The following is a 21781-nucleotide window of genomic DNA, read 5'->3' as shown; positions in this document are numbered from 1 at the left end:
AAGTGAGGTTCAAATCCAGACCCACCGGCTCCGGAGCTGGGTTCCTGACCCCTGTGCTCAGAGCGGCTCCCTAAGACCATGTCTCCTGTCTGCCCATCCTCCTCAAGATCCTGGGGTAGCCCCCTCCAATACCTGCCACCTCCCGAAAAACCCCAGACTATTGCATATGCCCCAGGCAGGCCTTTGGTGAGGCAGGCTGAGGCTGGGGAGGAGGGCAGGGAGGAAATGAGTGCCTCGCGGGCCGCCGCACCCCTACCCAGTCCGGGATACTTATGCTGGACATGCTCCATTCAGCCGCCCCACCCGAGGACACACACACACACACACCCGCTTCTTCCTCTGCAACAGGGGACCATGGTTCAGGGTCTGACTGCAGGGGCCTCTGTGCTCGGTTGGGCCCCCAGGCTCTGGGCAGGGGCAGCCACGGGAGGAGCTCTCACCTTGGCCGTGGACTGGCTGCGGTAGCGGTCGAAAGTGTGGAACTTCTGGTTAAGCTCGTGGTAGAGTTCCGAGTGCCGTTTCCGGGTGTGCATCACCTTCTGGGAGCCACAGGGCGTCAGGGGAGGTGCTCCCCACAGGGCAGTCAGCACCTGGGTCCCACATCCCTGCCTGCTGCTGGACCCTCTGGGACAAGGCCTGGTTTGGTCTTCACCCCAGAGCTCCAGCCTTAGGCAGTGGAGGGACTGTCATGGGCTCAGGCTGTGCACTGGCGCTTGGGTTAATTTTAGGAGGGGATCCTCCATGGCCAGACACCCCACACACACACACAACTCAACACACACGTGCACTGGAGCACTTACCTCAAAGTCCAGGTCTGAATACCGTAACTTCTTTCGCTGAGAAGGAGCAACCAGAAGGCAGTGAAGGAGAAGAGAACTTTTTAACCAAGTGCAGGGGCTTTAGAGACAGGAAGTCTGCTCCCCCGGGGTCTGTCCCCCTGCCTAGACCCAGGAGTTAGGAATCTTTTAAAGGGCAGCCCTTGAGGTTGTGGAAATGGGGTGGAGGCCTGAGAGATGAGGCTCTGAAGGGCTATCCCACCCCAAGGGGTACACGCAGCGGGGCACACGTGTAGAGGTGCACCTACACAGTGGCCAGATGCCACAGCGCAGACTTCCAACAAGGCAGGGACACAGATCCCCACCGCGGACCACAGGGCAGACCCTCTGTGCCCTCGAGGCAATCCCTGTCCTGGCCCATCTCGCCCCATCCTCTCTGACACCAACAGGCTCCCCTCTCCCTGGAAACCTCCACCCTGCTGCAGATACAGGACTCAGCATCACAGAAGCCTTCCTTTGCTTGTACTTTGTCCCTTTTCCTGCCAAACTTGGCCCCGCCTCCCTGGCTGCCCTCCCTCATGCCTCTCCCAGCTCTCTCTTGCCCAAGACCACCTTCAAGGCCCCAGTGGCCTATGCCACGTCCAGTGCCACTCAAGAAGTCCTCAGCGTCTCAGAATGTAAGGACAGAAGTACTCATGAGACCAAGACCAACCTTCCCAAGTTATACCACAGAAACAGGTCCAGGGAGAAGGGACTTACCCACAAGTCCTTAAGGATGTGGCTAAAACCACCATATAGATTTCCCCAGTCCCAGGCCTGCACACACACTCACCACCAGTGGGGTTGGTGACACCCTCTCCTGGTCCTTCACCTCCCTGCCTGCTCTTTCTCGACCACCCACCCTGACTTCTCCAGCTCCAGGCCCCCGCACTCTGCCCTGGACGCTCCCTGGCCCTTCACCGTGCACATGCGTGTCCTCCCCATTTCTGGTCACACTGCACTTTCAGAGGCCGTGGGACTCCTTCTCCTTGCTCCCTGATGTCCACAGGCACTGCGCACACAGCTGTGCCCAATGGAATAAACTCTAACTTCCCCCGCCCCAAATGCACTCCTCCGCCACCGCCCCATCGCAGTTGCCCACACCAGAATTCTGGACGTCATTCCTGACCCCTCAAGACTCTGCCACGTTTATTGCTACCTCCCACACAAGGAGCCCAGCGCTGGCCCCTCCTCAGGGGCCCAAGCATGGGCAGGTGTCCATAGAACAAAACCTGCCCATGATGCTGAGTGCTCCCTTCCCCACTGCCCGTGTTGAGAGTTTTCTGTCTTTGTGACGCCTTCCTGTTTCTGCCATCTGCGGCAGGAGCAGGCACCAAATGTTCAAGAAACATTTTTGGGAGGATAAACTAAACTTGCGAACCTTCTAGCTGCTAACTTAGTTTTCTCCGTAGGGAGGATGGGCAGCCAGTTTCTGGGGCCCAAACATGAGCAACCAACGGTGCCCGAGAGGTGACTCCTGCCCCTTCCCTCATCCACACCTTCCTCACCCCGCCAATGAAAGTTCTAGAATGTTCTAGAGTTCCACAGTGGGTCACTACCAACTGTTTGTTGCCAGTGATTCCCTGCAGGGAGCAGGCCTGAGGGATCCAGACAGAAGGCGGGGCAGCCACAGAAAACACACAGGCAGGGAAAGAGAGGGGCTTCTGTTTTCTCGGGGGAGAAGAGCGAGGCAATTACCACAGGCCTGTGGGCAGTGCCTGAGGCTGATCACAGGAACGGTAACAGTAGCACTCCTCAATTATCTAGCACTTTCTACCTGCTCCACACAGAGATAAATGTTTTATATCAGTCAATTAGTCCTCGCGACAACTCAACCAAGAGGCTGCTACGTTATCCCCACTTTACAAATGAGGAGACTGAGGCTCAGAGAGATTAGGGCGAAGAGAGATTATGTGAGTCTCAGGGAGGGGAGACTGGGCACCAGATCTCATTGCTGATCGAGCAGCGCTCAGATCTGAACTCAGGGACTTGGAGGCCCGGGTTCTCAGCTCCTAGATACAGCTTCCCTCGCAATAAGGCACCAAGCCTGAGCCATGGGCCCCTTAAAGGAGGGCCCACCCTGACCGGTTCACCCCAAAACAGGCACTCGAGCAAATGTGAGCACCTTCGAGAAGGGCACCCTCAGCGTGTGGAGACCAAGCCCATCTGAGGAGCTCAGAAGAGCCAGGATTCCCTTGGAGCAGCTGTGGGCATCAATGGACGAGAAACCCACAGCACATACACTTCCTGGGACTTTGTATGGGGGGGCTGCTGGCTGTCCCTTCCCGGCTGCTGCCAAACAGTCACGGGCGCCCCGGGGCAGGCTCCGACCCCCAACCCCAGGCCCAGAAGCTCCTCACCTCCAGGGAGCCCAGCTTCATGGTGGAGCCAGGCACGGTTCGGGGCATGGTCCGGCTCCGCTCACCCGGCTCTGGCACCTGGCGGGCGCTGGGTGTTGGCGGCGGCGGTTGGAAGGTCATCCCGTAGGGGTTCTGTAGAGATCCATAGGCAGGGCCCAGCCCCAGGCCCGAGTGTTCCACAGACAGGAAGCTAGGGTAGGCTTCAGTGTGGCCCAGTGACTTGGAGGCCCGCCGGGGGGTGCCCTCAGGCCGGGCCCGTTGGGGATCCTCGCCACCTCCACCCCCGCTGCCAGGCTGCAGACTCAGAGTCCTCCGGGGCAGCACCATGTAGTCGCCCTCGGAGCCCGGCTCAGTTGGCCGCAGCCACGTGAGGTCCAGCTGCCGCAGGCCGCCCTCTCCACACATGTACACAGGGTTGGCCTCCTGGGGGGGCGGTGGCTCCCCTAGCCCTGGCGAGGCTGCCATGGGCACCAGGATGTTGCCAGGCAGCGGTGAGAAGCTGAGGCTGCCCTCGGGACCCACGAGGCAGGACTTGGGCTCCTCGTCCTCGTCCAGAGACAAGCGAGACAGTGTGCCCGTGATGGTGGATGGGTTGCAAGTGTTGACCTCCTTGAACAGCACTGGGGGCAGGAGTGGAGGGAAGTCAGTCTGGGGAGCAGGAGCCCGCAGATGTCCCCTTGCCCAGGCTGGGCAGATACCAAGGCCCTGAGCTTGGACGGTGAGGGCAACTGAGTCCCGGAGTGATGGCTGGGTGGTTAACACGGGGGTTAAGATGGTGACTATCCCCGAGGCCCACAGCCAGGCAGAGCAAGGAATGAAGCCGAGGTCCCTGCTCCCACGGTGCCCAGGTGCAGGTCCTGACCTCTGACCCCACAGCCCCAAGGCTGTCAAAAGGGCCTTGTTCCTCCCTGTACCCTCGGCAGTTCCGCCCTAGGTGACAGAACTTGGAGATTTTGATAAGAATCATGGAAATGACACAATAAGATAGCAGCCACTTTGTGCTGTGCACCCGGCTAGGCACTTGATGTCCCCTAGTTGATTTAATGCTCCTACCCACCCTAGGAGAAGAAATTTCTCTCCTTTATAGGTGAAGATCCAGGAGTAAGCTGTCCACCCAAAGTCATACAGTGAGTGGTATTCACAGCCTTGACTTCAGCTTAGGGCTGCCTGACTCAAAAGCTGGACCCCACAGCCAGAATCCATCAGAGCATCCCACGGTAGGGCTGGGGGGCCCCCTGTTCATCCCCATCTCTGGGGCCATTCTCAGTGCTGCCCTGGCACACTCACCTGTCTGACAAGCCAGATCCACATCTTTTTCAAAGTCTGACTATAGGCAGAGAGGGAGAGAGCAGACAGGCAGAGAGAGGATCCATGTATCAGGGTGGGAGGGAACTCAGGCCCCTCCCTACCCAGCCAGAGGGTCTGCCCATGGCACACTGCCCAACAGAGCAGAGGGGTCCCTGATGTGGTCTCCTCCAGCCCCACCCGGCAGGGGTTGATGTCTGAAGGGGGGACTTGCCCAAGGCCACTCAGCTGTCAGCGGCTGAGCCAGAATCAAGCCTGATCTCTGTCCCCAGAAAGATGGGGACAGAGAAGAGGGAAGGAGAAGGTGAGGGGTCTAGGGCAGGGGGCACTCAGAACCCACCTGTGCCCTGCCCAGGCCTCCTCACTCACCAGGATCTGCAGCTGCCCATTCTTACACGAGTCGGGGGAGTCTTCACTCTCATCAGCCCGGCACACGCCCATCTGGCACTTCACCACGTCCTGGACCTGGGGACAGCAGGTGCCTGCTGGGCCTGAGGCCACCACAGATCCCCTTGGCTATGGCGAGCTGTGCCTTCCACCCAAGGAACCCAGGTGGGCGTGGAAGGAAAGCTGTGTATCCAGCCTAGGGGGGTGAGTAGAAGGAGCCCCAAGGGGGCCACAGCTGCCCAGGTTATCAGCTTCCACACCAAGAGCTGCCCAGATGGGGGCCTGGTCAGAGCCTCAATCCTCCCCAGCTGTGCCCGTTTGCACCATGGGGAGTGGCAAGGGCCCGGCATGGTCGCAGGCAGGGGTGGACGGGGCCCGGGAGAGGCCCAGCACACCTCTCGGCGCAGGAAGCAGTGGACAGCCGTGATGACAAAGCCCTGCGCAGAGTTGAAGACCGCAAAGAGGGCCTGGAAGAGGACGGAGCGGCGGTCTGTCATGGCCAGGACGGCGGACATCCAGGTGAGCGCCAGCAGGGGCAGCACCACGCAGGAGCTCCAGAGCGAGGCCCTGAGGATGAGGCAGATGGTACATCGGGGGGACCCTCCCAGGGGGCCAGGCTGGACTGAGCCTGGGCCTGCACTCAGCCTGGGGCCCTTGAGCTGCCCGAGACTGGCATGGCCCCCAACGATAAGACCCCAGTAACGTCCCCAAGCAGAGAGGGGCTGAGCAGCTGGGGGCAGAGAAACGGGACAAAGAGCAGAAAACTGGGGGACCAGGAGGGAGGAAGGGACAGACACGCTGACACAGGGGACAGACCAGAGGCAGCATCAAGGGAGAGAGACCAAGAAGGTGGCGAGAACCAGTGGGACAGAAGAGGAGATGGGAGACAGATACAGACGCTGTGAGTTTCAGCCCCAATTTGCACAAAATCACAGGCCTGGGCCGCATACCCAGAGACTCTGGGAGGGGAGGAGAGGAAGAGGGACAAAGCGAGACAACAGACACAGTGAGAATGGAGATGAGACGGGCAGAGACAAACTGGAAGATTAAACAGGCAGAGAGGACGGAGGACATCACAGAGCACAAATATTCCGGGGAGATGAGGGGGCCGGGGCGGCACAGGCTCCTCCGCCTCAGTTTCCCAAGGAGGAGGTGCCAGGCTCTAGGGTGCCTGCTCAGAGCTGGGCAGAAAGACCATAGCCGGCAGGGGTGGAGGGGGTGGGGTGGGGGGTGGGAGGGGGAGGGCCAAACCCACACGTCCCCAGCCTCCTTGACAAAGGAGGGCAGAGAAAAATGGCAGAGGGTCCCTTGCATCCGGGCACCAGTGTCAGCCTGCCCCACCAGCAACAGTCGATGAGGGCACAGTGGGGACAGTCTTGCCCTCCGTGCCACACCCTGCCCACTCTGCCTCATGAACACTGGGGTGGGAGAGGCAGGCAGGAGTGGGCACGGCTCTGGACAAGGCAGAGACATGGGCAGGGGGCCAAGACCTGTCCTAGGAAGAGTGGTCCAGGGTTGTTCAGCCTGGCAGAGGGCGGGCACAGTGGCCTCCACAACCCCCAGGGGGATGAGCCAAGACTAAAGAGAGGGCCTAATCATAGTCATGAGAGCTGCCATTGATTAACCACCAATGCTCCGCCAGGCCCTACACCGAATACTTTACATACATGAGTCACACTGTGACCAAAACAACCCTAATAAACAGGCATGGGGATTATTATCCCAATTTACAGATGAGGAAACTGGAGTGTGCCCAGCTGGGCACAGACAGAGACTGAGCCAGGACGCAAACCCAACTTGGCCGCCTCCGAAGCCCAGGCTTTTGACTGTTTGTTCTGAGAGACTGGGTCAGAGAAGCAGATGTCAGCCCAAGTGAGAGGGAGCTTTCTAACATGGAGCTCCTGGAGATGGTCCCTGCCACCTCCACAGGCAGTGAGCTCCCTGACCCTGGAGGTGAGCAAGCCAGAGCTGGGCCCCCGTTGGTCAAGGGAATGTTAGCTACCTTTCTGGCCCTCAGTGGAAGGTTGGGCCTGAAACCCTTGTGAGTTCATTCATTCATTCTACTCTTGTGTGGCTGGGATTTTAGAGTCTCAGCTGCCAGGGGACATCTCAGCCTAGTAATTCCCTATCTCCAAGCTTCTCTGTCCTCCAACTGATTGTGAGATTCAATGCCTCTGAAATTCTAAGTCTCAGATTCTATGACAGATGATAAGACTCTGATTCACTCATTCGAACATTCTTAGCTTCTGATTGTCTTATTCTAAGATTCTATCATTCTAATTCTAAAGTTCTTTGGGCTCAAAAATTCTGAGAGCCGAAGATTCTATGAGCCTCTGTAGGTTGAGGGTGTAAGGAGGAGGGTGTGGCTGTGCCTGAATAAAATGTAAGCCGGGGGTGGGGGGCAGGGGTGGGGAGCAACGTGGGGTGGGGGGGCACAGGACTCCAGCATATTCTGGAAGGCACAGACATTCATTCTCTGTGCCCCCTTTGCTATCACCCTTGAGAATGGGAGGAGTTGGCAGGGCGCTGGGCTGAATCCCTCCCCCCCACCACCACGAGCACTGCCCCCCACTCTTTTGCCCCCGCCCACCCCCCTTTCCCACGGGGGCACAACTAACATGGCGTTCCTGGCCGAGGCTGAGCTGAGCAGGGGGCTGGGGACCGCTCCACACGCTGAGCAGGGGAGGAGCAGGCTGGCCCAGGGGCACCGCTCCGACCTCGGGGGCGGCACAGACATGGGAAAAGGGGGGGGACACACAGGAAATGGGAGGAGATGGGGCGGTGTGAGCCCCGAGTGGGATGGGAGGGGGAGGGCAGATGAGAGAGAGAGAGGTGGGTTAGGGTGGGCGAGGGGCTGCAGCTGAGCACATCGGGTGCCCACCTTGCCTGCACCCTTGATGCCCCAAGGCCAAGGAGCCCCAGTCGCATCATCAAGCCCTGAGTCTCCAAGGGTGGCTGTGGCCCACCCTGCTTACAGCACTGCCCATGAGGCCATGGCACAGACAACCCCCCTCCCCTTACCCGGCCCTCTGCTTCTTGGACTTGTCTGAGATGCCATCACGAGCCATGAGCTTGTTGAAGACGATGATTCCGATGAGCATATTCACCTGGGGGGGCCCAGTGGAGTGGGAGTAGGGGAAGACAGGATCACCAGATGCCCTCCTGGCAGGGACACCCCCAGGTGGAGGAGGCAGACCCCCTGGGGCCACACGCCCGTCCCGAGACACTGCAGGGGCACATACCAGGACAATGACAGCTGCTGGGCCCACGAAGGCATAAAGCAGGCCACCCTCCAGAGAGAGCCAGCAGCTGGGGAAGAGGGAAATAGGGGGTATCAGATAACCCAGGGGGGCATCAGATACCCATGGAGGCTTGCCGTCACCCTCAAATGCCATCCTTCAGGGCTCCCTGAGCTGCCAGGTCACATCACACGTGGGACCAGGACCCAGACGGGGTGACAGTGAGCCACTGGCTCTTGCTGAGCCTCGGTCACTGCTCTAACAAAGGCTCTGGGGCTCCCGCAGGGGTCAAACAAGGCTGATCCCTGAGTAAACGGTTCTGAGACCATCCAATCCCAGCACAGCCTTTTATAGTCAGGGAATCTGAGGCTCAGACACGGGACAATTGGCCCGAAGGCCCACAGCAGGCGTGGGCCAGGATCGCAGTCTAAGAAGTCTGGAACCCTATCAGGTCCATGGACCCCCGCTGCCCGCCCCGGGAGGCCCACGTACTAGCTGGATGTACCGTATCCTTTGGTGCGGGTAAAGCCGACGGACACAGCCACCACCAGGGCAGGCAGACCTGGGGGAGCGGGGGAGCCAGAGTGAGATGGCCACCCGTCTTCGGGGTCCTTCATCCTCCCAGACCCCCAGCCCAGCTGACCCCTGTGCCCAGAGAGCAGGGCCGGGGCCAAAGCTGAAGCTCTCCAGCTGCCCTTGCCCCCAAGGTCCAGGGACAGGGTCCAGCACGGGCCCGGCTCACCCCAGCCCAGGCAGAGGAAGCGCTTGCGGACAAGGCGGGTGCGCATCCGCCCGATGACAGCCAGGTAGGACTGCCAGGCCTCAGTGAGCACCCAGCAGAAGGACGACAGGAAGAAGAAGTGCAGGAAGGCGGCGGTCATGGTGCACACACCCTGCGGGGAGAGCAAAAGGCAAGGAGTGGCCCTGAGCAGCCGCCAGGGTGGGAGGCGCCGGGCTTCCCACGCCCGCTGCTGCTGGGCGCTGCCACGGCCGCCCACCTGAGCTCCACCCCACACAGAGCCCTGCCAGGCAACCCCCATCTTCCTGCACCCACACACAGCACGACACGGGCCCAGTGACACGCACACGGTACTCGGCATCTGGGGGCGGGCGGGCGGGCAGGCTGCCCACGCACAGACGGGGCTGCCAGGGAGCGGGACAAACAGGAGGGCCTGTGACGTCACGGCCGGGCGGGCCCCATGTCTGGCACCAGCAGGGCTGGCGACATGCAGAGAGGGCCGCGGGGATACAAAGGGGACAGCCAGCACAGATCAGACGTGGGCAAGGGGCACAAGAGGCTTCGCTTAGGCTCCCTCGTGCCCGCAGACACGCCCAACACATGTGTACACATTCGCTCGGCTCACCTCCACGTTCACAGATGTACACAGACATCTCTCTCTGGAGTACACACCGCACCACCCCCCCAACGCCCGCATGGATGCTCACACACACCAGCTCCCACTCACACTCTCATACCCCCAGCTTGAGAGTCTACACACATCCGGCGCTTCAGTTTCAAACACACACACATGTGCTTGCCGTCCCCCCCTTCACCCCACTCTCACACCCCAGCACCCCTGTGAGCCTGCACCTGCCTTGCTCAGCACCCGCGACTGGCCCACAAGGATCAGGATGTTGGATGCCAGAATGGACAGGCAGAAGTTCAGCAAGATGATGGAGCGTTCAGATTTTATGAACCTGGGGATGGGGTGGGGGGACACAGTGGACACAGACAGAAAAGCTAGCTGCCCTGTCCAACCTGGGGTGGGTGGACACTTCCTTCCCCACCCCTACCCCCCACCATCCCACCTACCTCCAGAAGGCGGCGTAGATGGCAAGCAGGGTGAGCAGTGCCATGCAGGACACAGCACAGCCGATCACAAGGGGGACCGAGGGGGAGCCCGCCAGCTCCAGGGTCTGGGGTAAAGGGGCAGGCAGTCCGATGGGTCACGGGAGTGGGGGACAGCTGCAGGGGTGCCCTCGCCCTCCCCCACTTCCTGTCTAGGACAGACTGGCACCTCCATCTGTGTCACGCCCACGCACAGAGGGGGCTCACTGCTGCCTTCACACGTGCATGGAGCAGACCCAGTCACATATGTAGATGCGTATTTATGCTGTCACCCACACTCTTCCGCTCACAACCAGATGCACATGTGTGTGTACACGCAGGCAATCACCCACTGCCTGCCACACACCCCCAGGCATGTGTCATCGTTGTGCGCACCATCCCGGGGACACAGACTTCCTTGTGCCCTCCCACAAATACACCTCCTCAGACGCCATGTGGGATCACCAAGGTCCCCCCACCACCACCACCACAGATGGCCCCTGGCACCCAGGAACCTCTTCTCCTGTCCAGCCTGGGCACTTCCCTCCCACTCACCAGGTCCTTGGGCGGCTGGGCCAGCACGGCGAAGGTGGACAGGCGCTGGCACTGGCAGCGGGTGTGGGCTGCCTGCGTCTCCAGCGTCTGGCAGCTCTCAGTGTCCCAGTCCCCTGAGCTGGCATCTCTTGGGTCCAGGGAGAGGTGGAATGAGCCCCAGCCTGGCTCGGCAGCCCCACCCCCAGTGCCGGCCGCTGCCCAAGAAGAGGTGAGACCCAGGGCAAGGCCACATCTAAGAGGCAGGCAGCCAGAGCCCCGGGGTCTGCCCTTGATCCCTTAGGCCAAGGATGGTGCCCAGGAACCCACCCTCTGGCATTCCAGGTGGGACACCCCCACCTGAGGGAGGAGTCCTGTGGCTGCACCCTTCCCCACATTGAGCCCTTGCCCAACTCACGCTCTGGAGTAGTCCCAGCTGGCACAATGGGGATCCGTGGTGCCCTGGGGAGCAGAAGACCTGAGTCTAGTGCAGGGTGAGGAGCTCACACCACCCTTGACCACCACCCACCCTGCCATGGCAGGACCCCACAGGTCAGAGGTTCAGCCCACCGTCAGGCGAGACCACGTCCCCATCAGACAGGCCTTTGGCTGCCCTTGCTGCATTACCCCAGGGTCCCCTGCCCAGGCCCCTACTCACATTGATGATGTAGGAGAGCTCCACTGTGATGAGGGGCTCAGCTAGTGGCTGGGTAGGAGGCCTCACGGTCACTGTCATCACCCTGGATGTGACAGCCAGCGGGGGCCTGGGGGACAGATGCTGAGGTCAGCTCCTGCCAGCAGGTACCCACACCTAGCTGGGAAGCCGGAAGGTGCTTTGGACCAAAGGCAGGAGGCTACCATGGGGCCAAGGCTAGGGGAAGGCCTAGGGTTTGGTGGGGCCTAGGACTTTGGGTGAGGTCTAGAACCCAGTTCAACATCCCCTGGGCCCCTCTGCAGCCTCTGGGAGCTGCATGGACATCTCTGAGAAGCACCTGTGTCCAGAGCCAGGCAAAAGGTCCAAGAGGCTGCGGGAGGCCCCGGACGAATCTCTCTGTGGCCAGCGTAGGCTCAGCCCTCCTTCCTCACCTGGGCCTCCCGGGATCTACAGCAGCCCCATCCACGTCCCTCCTCCCAGGGACTTACCTGGGCGGTGGCAGGATGAGGCCGAGGGTGCGGTAGAGCACAGCACCAATCACAAAGTAGGAGGAGGAATCCTCGGGGTCTGCTGGGAGGAGGCGCTGGTGGGAGTGGCCGGGGCCAGGGGGCACGGTTCCTGGGCCTCTCCCTCTGCCCAGGCTGCCTGCTGCCCCAGATGCGGCCGGCTTCCCTGGGGAGGAGAGGCTGAGCACCTCCTTGGGTAGGAAGAGGCGGTCCTCTGAGTACCGCACCCAGTCTTTCATGCCCCGGCGGCCCCGCATGGGGAACGTGATGTCGCTGGAAACAGCGGAGACGGGCTCTCGCTGAATGCTGATCACTGCCGTGGACCAAGAGAGACAAGAGACAGAGAGAACCGTCACAGGGAAGAGACAGATGTGGGGGAGACAGAGCAGGAAGGCAGATGGAGACATCAAGGTTGGTATAGACACAGAGGTGGGGTGGACACATAGACAAGAAACAACAAAGAGATGGAGGAATGGGAAGAAAACATGGAGAGAGGGATATGATTAAGGAGTTAAATGAGGGAACACAGGACCCGGAGAACAGGAGAGGAAAACAGGAAGAGCCCTCGGAAACCATCCCCTCCCCTATGGCGTCCTGTGTTTGGCCCCATCCAGCAGCCCCTCCCCGGCCTGCCTCTTTGTACCCAGGTTATCTGTGACAATCAGAGAGCTCTGGAAGGCCTTGAGAGCATCGCCCACCAGGTGAATGAAGTCTTCCACGACCCGGAGCAGGTGCACAGAGCCAGGGGACACCTGGGGACAGAAAAGGTGTAAGGGACTGACGTGGGGGTGAGCCATGGGGGAAGAAGCCTGGTAGCCCAGCCCCTCACCTGCTGAGCGTCATCCCACTTGTCCTTGTTCTCTGCGTCTACCATGAAGCTCACCACTTGGAAGAAACGCTGCGGAGACAGCAGCGGGTGTCGGGAGGTCCCGACCCCAGGGACAGTAGCTTCCCCACCACAGACACACCTGCCACCACACCTCCCAACCAGCAGACTCAGCTATAGGGGCGTGGCCTCCCCCACTTCAAAACAGGGCTTCTGAACCTTCACCCCCCTTCCTCTTGACAGAGCAGAGGGGTACCTGCACGTCATCAGCCGAGGGCACGTAGGTGGCTCTCTTGAAGGTGTCAGTGACGTTCCTCAGAATGTCCACGGAGAAAAGCAGGTCCCCGCTGTAGTAGGTGCGCCGGGCCAGCAGTTCCTGCAGGCTGCGCACCACCTGAGACATGCCCTCGCCCGCCAACATGCGCTGCCCCTTAGCCAGGTGCTCCCGAAGCTGCAGGTGACAGGGGGACCACTGTAACGGAAGCATCAAGAGCTGGAACCAGCCCCTGGCCCATCCCGCTCCAGTCTAGCCATCACGTGCATCCAGAGGGAGGTCAGATAGAGATGCTCAAAGGGATCGTGGGGAGACAGAATCTAAGAGACACATACAGAGAATTCCTAAAGATACTTAAAAAAAAAAAAAAGACTGAAATAGAAGTAGCAAGAGAAGGAAGGAGCTCAGATGCGCTTATAAAAGATGACAAACACAGTTCAGGGACCTCCCCAATGGAAAGAAGTCATCACATGCTGGAGTGTGCTGTGCTCTCTCCCTCTCAAACACAAGTTTCAAGCACAAACACAATACCAGTTCCAGTCAGACAAGTACACATAGGCCAGGATTGCGAACAACATTTTTACCCCATGGGGAGCCCTGGGTTGGGCACTGGGGACATAAAAATAACTTCAACTTTGTTCCTGCCCTCAAGGAGCTCACAGACTCACAGGACACAGACACTGTGATGAGCACTCAACAGCTAATGATAGAGAAGCTCAGGGGGGCTGTTGGTGCACAGAGGTAGGCACTAGGGCTAAGGGAAGAGAGTCCGGCATTGAGGGATGAATAGGAGTTTGCCAGACAAGCAGAGGCAGAGTTGGGCATAAGTGGGCACGCATCTATAGGCCAAGGCACATGGGCATGAGCAAGAATCAAGCTCCCTCCACCCCCCACCAGAGTCTGGGACAGACCCTGTGTCGCCCCAGCCCAGCAGGGCACACTCACTGACAGATACAGGTAGCGGTACTCGTGGGAGATGCAGCGGGCAAAGCTGGGCAGCCCCCAGTAGGCCACACCCTGGGCACTGAGGAGACAGCGGCGGCTGGCAGACCCTGCAAGGGGACAGGACAGAAGGCTGGATGTGGGGGCTCAGCTCTCACCCACTTCACTCCACACCTCAGGATGGAGGCTCAGAGAGGCTGGAGGCTTGGAAGGGAACAGCAGGGATGGCGGGTGTCGGCGGAGGGGGAGGTGGGGGGCCTGCAGGGAGAGCCACCTGCCCCTGACCTGAGGCATTGGGGGGGCACTTGTTGTAGATGATCTCGCCAGCGGCCGCCTTCTTCCATGTCATCAGCATCACGTACTCATCCCTGCACATCTCATGGAAGGCTGTGGGTACAGCGGAAGGGCTCAGCCAGGCCCAGGCACTTGCCCCCCAACCCCCAGGGTCTGGAGGGCAATACCTGGACACCTCTTCTCGCTGCAGGGCTTCACCTCCTCGCCAGTGCCCTCACAGGGGTAGCCCTGAGCGCCCGTGGCCTGGCACATGCGGAAACGGCGCTGCCAGCCTGTGTCACATGTCTTGGAACACAGGCTCCACGCGTTCCACGGCCCCCACTTGCCATCTGTGGCTGCAGAGATGGGGGGCGTGAGTGGCCCCAGGCACCCCCTGGTCCAGGGCTGCCACCTGCTGCCTCTGCACCACACACTCACCCGGGCACTCAAGGTTGCCGCACTCGCGGGTGTCAGTGAGGGCCCCGGCACACGTGGCCCAGGCTGGGCCTGCCACGCTGCACTTCCGGCTGCGCTGCTGGGTCCCGTTGGCACAAGACGTGGAACATGGGCCCCAGGGACCCCATTCTAGCCACTGGCCTTCCACTGCATGGGGAGACACAAGCAGGGGTGGCTGTTGAGCAAGGGGTGTGGGGATGAGTGGGGGCAAAGCCCTGCAGGGAGATGGCATTCAGATTTGAACGAGGCCAGACCCACTGGAGAGGGGTGGATGAAGGGGGGCTAGAGGGAGCTGGTGGTGCCTGGGCCTGGGCCTGCCTGCCACCAGCTCCAGGAACACAGGACCCTCTCCACTCGGCACTGAGGCACGTACACTCTCTTCTGGCTAGGGAAATGGGCCCTGGGCCACCTTCTGATCTTTGCTCACATGTAAGCCCAGCTTTGGGTCCTCTCAGAGCCCAGCTGGCCATGAGCTCCAAACTGCTATGAACAACAAGGCGTAGCTCAGGGGAAGGGGCACGGGCAAGCAGCCGCCTCGGATGGGGGTCCCTGGGTGCCAGCTCCAAGTACGTGCTAGGCCAGGTCACTTCCCACACTGGCAGGTAGACTTTGCCGGTCTCCCCATGCTTGGTCAAAGTTCCTGGGGTCCCCCAGGGGCAGGGCACTGGACCTGACTTCCTCCCCTTTCCCGACCCCCCACCCTGGCTGGGCAATGCCCGCCTGGAAGCCCACGGGTGCTACTGACCCGGGCAGGCGGCCATACTGCAGAGCTTAGTCTGCAGCTCGGGACCCTCGCAGGCCTTGCCGCCGTGCTGGGGGGGCACGCAGGTCCGCATCCGGCTCCGGGACCCCCGCCCGCAGCTGCGGGAGCACAGGCTCCAGGACCCCCACTCCTCCCACACGCCGTGCACTGCAAGGAAGCATGTGGCCGGTGGCTGGGCGGCACCTTGGCCCCGCCCACTGCCATCCGCCCACCAATCAGGAGCTCCGGCGGCTCTGCCCCCGCTCCTCATTGGCTCTGTCCTGGGCCCCAGGACACCGCCCTTTGAGGGTGACTGTAGAAGACACATAGTCCAACTCACACAGGCCACACTGCCTGTGGACACCCGACCTGAGAAACTAGAATCAACCCAGGAGGGGAGCCAGGGGTCCTCCTCTCCTGGGGGCACAGGAAAGCCCAGGAAAGGGCTCAAGATCTACCCCGCCTTACCCCATCCCTACCCCTCCCCACCCCAGACCCAACAAGGGCAAGAATCCAACAAGGCAGGCAGGGGCAAGAGAATGCCCCTCCCGATCCCAAGCACGTGGACACACAGATAGACACGACCCTCTACATGGACAATGACACAAAGAGCTCACATTCGGAACACAGCTTTGCCCCAGCCCTTTGCAAGCTCCTGCACACCCCCAGGTGCCAAGACCCCCTTCCCCCGGGTAGCCCTACTCTAAGTTCCCAGCCAAGAGTTGGTCTGGCCTAGGCACCACTTGACTCCCTCAGGCACAAGGATCAGGACCCGCTAAAGCCGCCAGGCCCCTCAGGCGCATGCGCATTCCCAACAACTCCATGCTGAACCAAGGAAGGCTTCAGGGTCTAGAGCGGACTCCCTGGGGAGTAGGATAGGCAGTCAGAGGAGGGAGGGGATGGTCAGAGAAAGTTTCTTTTCTTTTTTTTTTAAGTGGCGTTTCTCCCAGATCTTGAAGGACAGGCTGAATTTTAATAGCCGGGGGGAGGTGGAGGGGATAGGATGAGAATAAGCCAGTGCAGGGAGGTGGGAAAAGTGCAAGAGGTGCTGGTGTGGCCAGAGCACAGGGAACAGGGAGGACAGTGAGGGTAACAAGACACACCTTGATTACCAGGATGTAGGTATCAGGGGAGTGACGTGCCCAGAACCAAGCCCGCTACTGCAGGCCCTGGTCTGATTCATCTGTGTCCCCAGTGCCCTGGGTGGGGGCTGGGCACGGATGGTGGTGGTTGGGGAGTGGACAGTCAACTTTGCTGAATGAAAGGAGGAGGCAACCAACCATCTTTGGAAGATGAACTTGCCCGAGTCCCAGGCAGGACCTGACCCTGCAGGCAGACCAGGCGGGGAGGACGGGCATACCTGGGCAGGTGGCTGAATTGTTGCAGGGCCGGGTCTCCCGCAGGGGCCCGCTGCACAGGGTCCCATAGGGGGAGGACACGCAGGAGCGGGTCCGCACCTGCAGGCCCTGCCCACACGTCAGGGAACACACGCTCCACGGGGACCACTCCTCAGCTGCCGGGTCGCCTACGAGAGAGGGACAGCGTCGGCGGCAGGGGGTATCTCCCAAGCACTGTCTCCTAGGAATCCTCTTACCCTGACCCCGGAGCGACAGGCTCTTCAAGAGGTGACCCCGCCCTGCCCCAACAGGCGTCACATGGCAGAGAGACACGACTGAGCGCCAGGACACAGACACAGACGGGCACACGCCAAGCACACATGCCACCAGACGCCACACAGTCGGGCCCCCGCCACAGAGGAAGGGAGGTGGGCCCGAGTTACCTGTCTGCGCCATGTACAGCCCAGGCTCATCTGCAGACCTTGGCCACTGGGTTTTCACCTTCGGTTCCTCTTCCGGCTCCTCACCTGGAACACGGAGGTGGTGGCAGGGGCTCAGCCGAGGCCAGCTCTGTCCTGCCAGAGTGGCACAGAGCGGCCCTGCTTGCCCTCAGTCTGAGGGACTGGAACCAACTGCAGGCGATGCCGAGAGAGCATCACGTCCTGCCCCCTGCCCCACCACCACCACCATTTTACAGATAAGGAAGCTGAGGCTCAGAAGGCCACACCGGGTTCATGCATAGCCTCACAACTATCTCTGCCTCTTGCCTCAGACAGACTAGGGGAGACTGGAGGGGAGTGGCCGCTCATATTAATGAGCTCTGGGAGGCTTCTCTGCCAAGTGTTGTCCTTACCTATCTCCTTAAACCCACCTCGCCTGGGAAATAGGGACCATCGCCACTGTTTAAAGATGAGAAAACTGAGGACCGGAGAGAGGGGAAGTGCCTCACCCAAGATGACACAGCTTGGTAAGCCGCAAGTCTAGCCTCTTGCCCCTGACCCGAAGGTGGACAAACAGCCAAGGTGAGCAGCCATGACCACCTCCCAGTCCTGCCTGTGGGACATGATTCATGCCAAGCCAGGGGCTGGGCCTGGGGACCAAGCAGCACTGGACTGTGACCTGGAGACACAGGTCAGAACACTGCTCTGCCAAGACCTAAGGGCCTAGGGCAGGTGCCTCCATCCAGCAGACCCGACGCCCCACTGCCCTGTGGCCGGAGAGCAGTGGGCGCTCTGGGGTCTACGGCTGCTCCCCAGCCCCGCTTCACTGGGCTCTGGGTTGCCCTGATTTATGTGTCTGGTCTAGGCCTGGGAAGCACCGCCAGCCCTGGAGGAGAGGCTGGGAGCTCCCTTTCTTCAAAGCCAGGCTCTCCTGCTCAGACATGAGCTCATCAGGCCCCCTCCCACAGGCTGGGTAGCGGGCATGGCAGCAGACATGGATACAGGGGAGAAAGATCCAGCCCGTGAAGAGGCTGCTGGGGCAGGTGGGACCCGAACATAATTCTGGGACAGGGCTCAGCCCACGCCGTTCCCAGACTAGAAGGTATTCCTCTCCCCCACCCCCAGGCCCTCTCCTATTTCTGAACACCAGGTCAGCACAGCACAGGAACTCCGTGTTGGAAGGAATTCAAGAAGGTTGTACTCTTCCTGCCCCCTGCTGCCCAGCCTAAGAGAAAGCTCTTCCTGACCAGGTACAAAAGTGGCCACTCTGAGCAAACGTGCAGGTCCAAGGAGCCCTGAGCTGCCACTCAGTCCAGCCTCTGGTCTCATCCACTCCTGGACCCTTCCCTCCGATTCAGCCACCAGTCCTAGCACCCGATCTTCCTCATCCCTCAAAGTTCTCCACCATCTCTGAAACCTGTGTGCCCTCTGTCCCCAGGACAGTTTCAGAGTCAGGCAACTCTGGTCCTAAATGGAGCGTGGACACTGACCAGCTGCATGACTTTGGGCAAGTGTCTTTGGCTCTCTGATCCTGTTTTCTGACTTCCAGAGAACAATACTCAGTATACCCCCTGCCTCGAGGGCTGACTTGAGGACTTCCCGACCGGAGGCCATGAAGCCCTCAGCACCCTGCTTGGATGCAGAGAATCCTCAGAAGGCATTGCTGTCTGGTTTATTTTCACCATCTCCCCTCCCCTCAATACTCCTCCACCCCTTCTGCACCCTCACGTGCCACCAATGCCTCAGCCCCCTGGGCGTCCTCCCTTTGAACAGCATCAGCCATCCCTCCTGGCCTCACTTTGGGCCCTGTCTCTATCAAGGCCACCGGGAAGATGCTGGAGCCATGTCTGGCAGGCTCTTAAATCCCCTCACCCAGCCCTTCCACCACACCCGCTCAGCCATTCCCTGGCCCTGGAGCCTGTGACAAACCACCTTCTCCATGCACACCCCCAGGCTGCTGAAGAAATCCACAGTTGTGCCAACTGGCACCACGACAGATTCAGGGCCACACATCTGCTGGGCATGCAGGGCTCCCTGCCTCCCCCATCCCCAATCTTGGTGGCTGTGCCAGACCTTGACCTCTCTCCTCAAGCCCACCTCCGCCTACTCCCTCTCTGCAACAAGCTGCTTTACTGAGCAACTGCAGAAGCTTTAACACAGAAGCCCCCCCACACACACACACACATCCTGACTTCTTACCACCCCGCCACAACTCCCAACTTTCCTGCAGTCCTTGTCCTCACAGAGGCCAGCCCCCCAGACCCGTGCTGCCTCTCATCCCTTCTGCCTGCCTTCTCTCTCATCAGCATCTCATCAGCATTCTCCTCGTGGCAGCCGGGGAGCAGATCTATGCCTCTTCCGTTCTGAGGGCAGCCCTCCTTTGACCCTCCAGCCTTCTCCGGCTACTGCCCTCGGCTTCTCATCACCATCAGTGAGTGGTCTGCAGCTGGCACTCCAGTTTCTCACCTGCCACTCACATCCTGCCTCAAATGTCACCTTAAATCCGCTACAGTCTGACTTCGGACCACATCCTTATGCTGAAACCGTTCTTGATAGAGTCACCAGCGCCCTCCTTGTTGCTAAATCCTATGGACACTTTGCAGGCCTCGTCCCACGTGACTCCTAGGCAACATTTGGCCCCGCAGGCTCTCCAGCCGTGAAACACTCCCTCCCCAATTCACCTGGCTTTCTCCTCACCCTGCCCTGTCTCCTTGACTGGGCTGGTCTTCCTGCTGCTTCCCACATCAGGCATCCACACTTTGTCCTGTTTCCCTGCTCCCCCAGGCTTCATTAACCCCCTCAAAATGGCTGCTCCCACATCATTGTCTCCTCTGGCCCTCCGTACTTCATTCCTATATAGCTTCCTGCCTCCTGAACAGGTCCCCAGACAGGGGGCCCCCAAACTCAATACGTCCAAAATAGGATCATCATCTCCTCTCAAACCTGTTTGTTTCCCACCTTCTTCAACTGGAAAACTCCTACTTGACCTTCAAAACCCAGCTCAAATGACCTCCTGTTTTTGAAGTCTTATTCTTCGCTCCCCTAGCAGAGTTGGCTGCCCTGTCTTATACATGTGCTCTCATCACAGATGGTTCCATCTGGTAACTGAATTTCCCCCGACTCATGAGCCCTTTTAAGGAAGGCTGGGTGAGCCATCTCCCTGACCACCAGTGAACACGAGCACAGAATCCAGTCCAGAGAAACAGCAGTAAACACCAATGGACACACTGCTCCTAGCTCCTCCCACCCCATGGGGGTCATTGGAAATGGTCATTTGTAATCTTGAGCATCAGCTCTGCCCTGCAGCCCACCACCAAGACCACCCCCAAGCCTCACATCCATTTGTTAATAAATATTCTGGAAATGCCATTTGACCTGTTGCAAACCCAGCTGAGAGTCCTCTCATCCAGCTTATTTTTAGCGCCTTGGCCATTACTGTTGTGTGTGGCACCCCTCCCATCCCTGACCTGGCATCCAGTAAGCCCATCAAACATAGCCATGTGACTGACCAGCCTGACTTACTTGTCAGGGGCTCACACTGCTTCCTGTGGTGCCTGCATCCTCTACTAACTACTTACCGCCCATTTGCTGGCCAGCCTCACCATATAACCAGAGGTGGTTCTAGAATCCACCCCATTTGAGAGTCAGAACATGTCCCAGGTCCAGCTCTTGAGCCCCTCCTCTAGCCTCCTGGGTTGGGCCAGAGAGGGTAAGGGACAAGCTTAAGGCCACACAGTGGGGCCTGCACTGACTGCCCTCCCCTCCCCATCCCTACCCCAGGCCCCTCCAAAGAAAGCTAGTTCTCCCTGCCAGGAAAGAAGGCAGCTAAGATCAGGGGTGTCAGCCACTGAAACACACATTTATTGTACATATGCCACGTGTAGGTCCCAGCCAGCTCTGGGCCCAGACCAGGGCAGGGTGTGAGAGGACTCTGGGGCAAGAGGACACAGAGTGGTCCAAGATGGGGTGTGAGCACCCCGAAACTGTGAGCGCCATGAGCTGACTGGACCAGGGGCTAGGGTGCTCCTTGCCCTACAACCGATCAGCTTTCCCATCTGACTGCCACCTGGGACCCGCTTCCCAGCTCAATCCTGAACAATCTCTTCACTGTCCTGTTTGGTTTTGAATAACTTCGCAGCAGGTAATTCACCACACAACTGCTATGTGCCAGTCACTGTGTGCTCTGCATCAGCTCATTTAATCCTCGTTAGGGCAGGTTTGCCCGTTTTACTCATGAGATACTAATGAGGCTCCAAGCTCTCATTCCGCAGAAGCCCACGTGGGATTTGAACTCTGGCCTGCCTCATCCCACTGCCACGTTCCACTGAACTGTGCTGGCTCTGACAAAATACAGCTCAACTCAGGCCTCCCCAGAGACACCTTTCCTAATTCCCATGGGACCCCATTCACTCCCTTGCCCCACCACTGCCTCTGTTTTCTCTTTTCCTACACCTCTTCCTGATAGTTCCTTTGCTCATTGACTCCTCCCTCTCCTAGGCGAGCCTGAGTCTCCTCTGTTCAGTTCAGTTCAGTTGCTCAGCTGTGTCTGACTCTTTGCAACCCCATGGACTGCAGCACGCCAGGCCTCCCTGTCCATCACCAACTCCCGGAGCTTGCTCACACTCATATCCATTGAGTCAGTGATGCCATCCAACCATCTCATCCTCTGTCGTCCCCTTCTCCTCCTGCCTTCAATCTTTCCCAGTATCAGGGTCTTTTCCAATGAGTCAGTTCTTGGCATCAGGTGGCCGAAGTATTGGAGTTTCAGCTTCAGTATCAGTCCTTCCAATGAATATTCAGGACTGATTTCCTTTAGGATGTCCTGGTTGGATCTCCTTGCAGTCCAAGGGACTCTCAAGAGTCTT

The 21781-nt window shown here is 59.6% G+C and overlaps 2 protein-coding genes and 1 long non-coding RNA gene across 21 annotated transcripts in view; 2 read left to right on the top strand and 1 right to left on the bottom strand.

Moving 5' to 3' along the window:
* The window catches only part of ADGRB2 (adhesion G protein-coupled receptor B2), a 36697-nt gene that overhangs the window by 607 nt on the left and 14309 nt on the right, over positions 1-21781 (bottom strand). For 3 of the 15 annotated variants that reach the window (XM_081585979.1, XM_081585978.1, XM_081585980.1), the window contains exons 3-29: positions 16920-17003; positions 16500-16664; positions 15143-15307; positions 14380-14544; positions 14130-14297; positions 13954-14055; positions 13672-13778; positions 12709-12903; positions 12456-12524; positions 12270-12378; positions 11609-11939; positions 11124-11229; positions 10884-10927; positions 10490-10616; positions 9920-10023; positions 9702-9804; positions 8849-8999; positions 8599-8668; positions 8110-8176; positions 7889-7974; positions 7486-7584; positions 5263-5434; positions 4850-4945; positions 4463-4502; positions 3176-3795; positions 801-836; positions 441-539 (exon numbers count right to left, since the gene is read on the bottom strand). In XM_081585979.1, the coding sequence (XP_081442105.1) occupies positions 441-539; positions 801-836; positions 3176-3795; positions 4463-4502; positions 4850-4945; positions 5263-5434; positions 7486-7584; positions 7889-7974; positions 8110-8176; positions 8599-8668; positions 8849-8999; positions 9702-9804; positions 9920-10023; positions 10490-10616; positions 10884-10927; positions 11124-11229; positions 11609-11939; positions 12270-12378; positions 12456-12524; positions 12709-12903; positions 13672-13778; positions 13954-14055; positions 14130-14297; positions 14380-14544; positions 15143-15307; positions 16500-16664; positions 16920-17003 (3680 nt within the window). The remainder of the gene's footprint in view (positions 1-440; positions 540-800; positions 837-3175; positions 3796-4462; positions 4503-4849; positions 4946-5262; positions 5435-7485; positions 7585-7888; positions 7975-8109; positions 8177-8598; positions 8669-8848; positions 9000-9701; positions 9805-9919; positions 10024-10489; positions 10617-10883; positions 10928-11123; positions 11230-11608; positions 11940-12269; positions 12379-12455; positions 12525-12708; positions 12904-13671; positions 13779-13953; positions 14056-14129; positions 14298-14379; positions 14545-15142; positions 15308-16499; positions 16665-16919; positions 17004-21781) is intronic. The other 12 variants (XM_081585984.1, XM_081585985.1, XM_081585987.1 and 9 more) reach the window with 10 other exon arrangements.
* On the top strand, positions 2425-7101 carry LOC145543683 (uncharacterized). Its single transcript, XR_014080961.1, has 6 exons — positions 2425-2554; positions 2919-3021; positions 4263-4392; positions 4836-5032; positions 5275-5386; positions 6601-7101. It is a non-coding gene; the product is annotated as an uncharacterized LOC145543683 (long non-coding RNA).
* On the top strand, positions 11212-20305 carry LOC145543682 (uncharacterized). 5 transcript variants are annotated; one of them, XM_081585994.1, is made up of 8 exons: positions 11212-11266; positions 11423-12037; positions 12274-12357; positions 17364-17443; positions 18067-18166; positions 18355-18423; positions 19223-19347; positions 20005-20305. In XM_081585994.1, the coding sequence occupies exons 3-7, from the start codon at positions 12332-12334 to the stop codon at positions 19281-19283; spliced, it is 336 nt and encodes a 111-aa protein (XP_081442120.1). In that variant the 5' UTR covers positions 11212-11266; positions 11423-12037; positions 12274-12331; the 3' UTR covers positions 19284-19347; positions 20005-20305. The 5 variants fall into 5 exon arrangements, 1 of the variants encoding a protein (XP_081442120.1); XR_014080960.1 differs by lacking the exons at positions 11212-11266; positions 18355-18423 and adding exons at positions 17782-17959; positions 18466-18573 and having other exon boundaries at positions 11761-12037; positions 12274-12327; positions 17364-17498; positions 18042-18166; XR_014080959.1 differs by lacking the exons at positions 11212-11266; positions 18355-18423 and adding an exon at positions 18466-18573 and having other exon boundaries at positions 11931-12037; positions 17364-17498.

This window comes from Giraffa tippelskirchi, chromosome 3 (assembly GCF_054371585.1).
Source record: "Giraffa tippelskirchi isolate mGirTip1 chromosome 3, T2T-mGirTip1v1.2.pri, whole genome shotgun sequence".
NCBI lineage: Eukaryota > Metazoa > Chordata > Mammalia > Artiodactyla > Giraffidae > Giraffa > Giraffa tippelskirchi.
The sequence above is the reverse complement of the archived record's forward strand: the minus strand, read 5'-3'. Positions and strand labels throughout refer to the sequence as shown.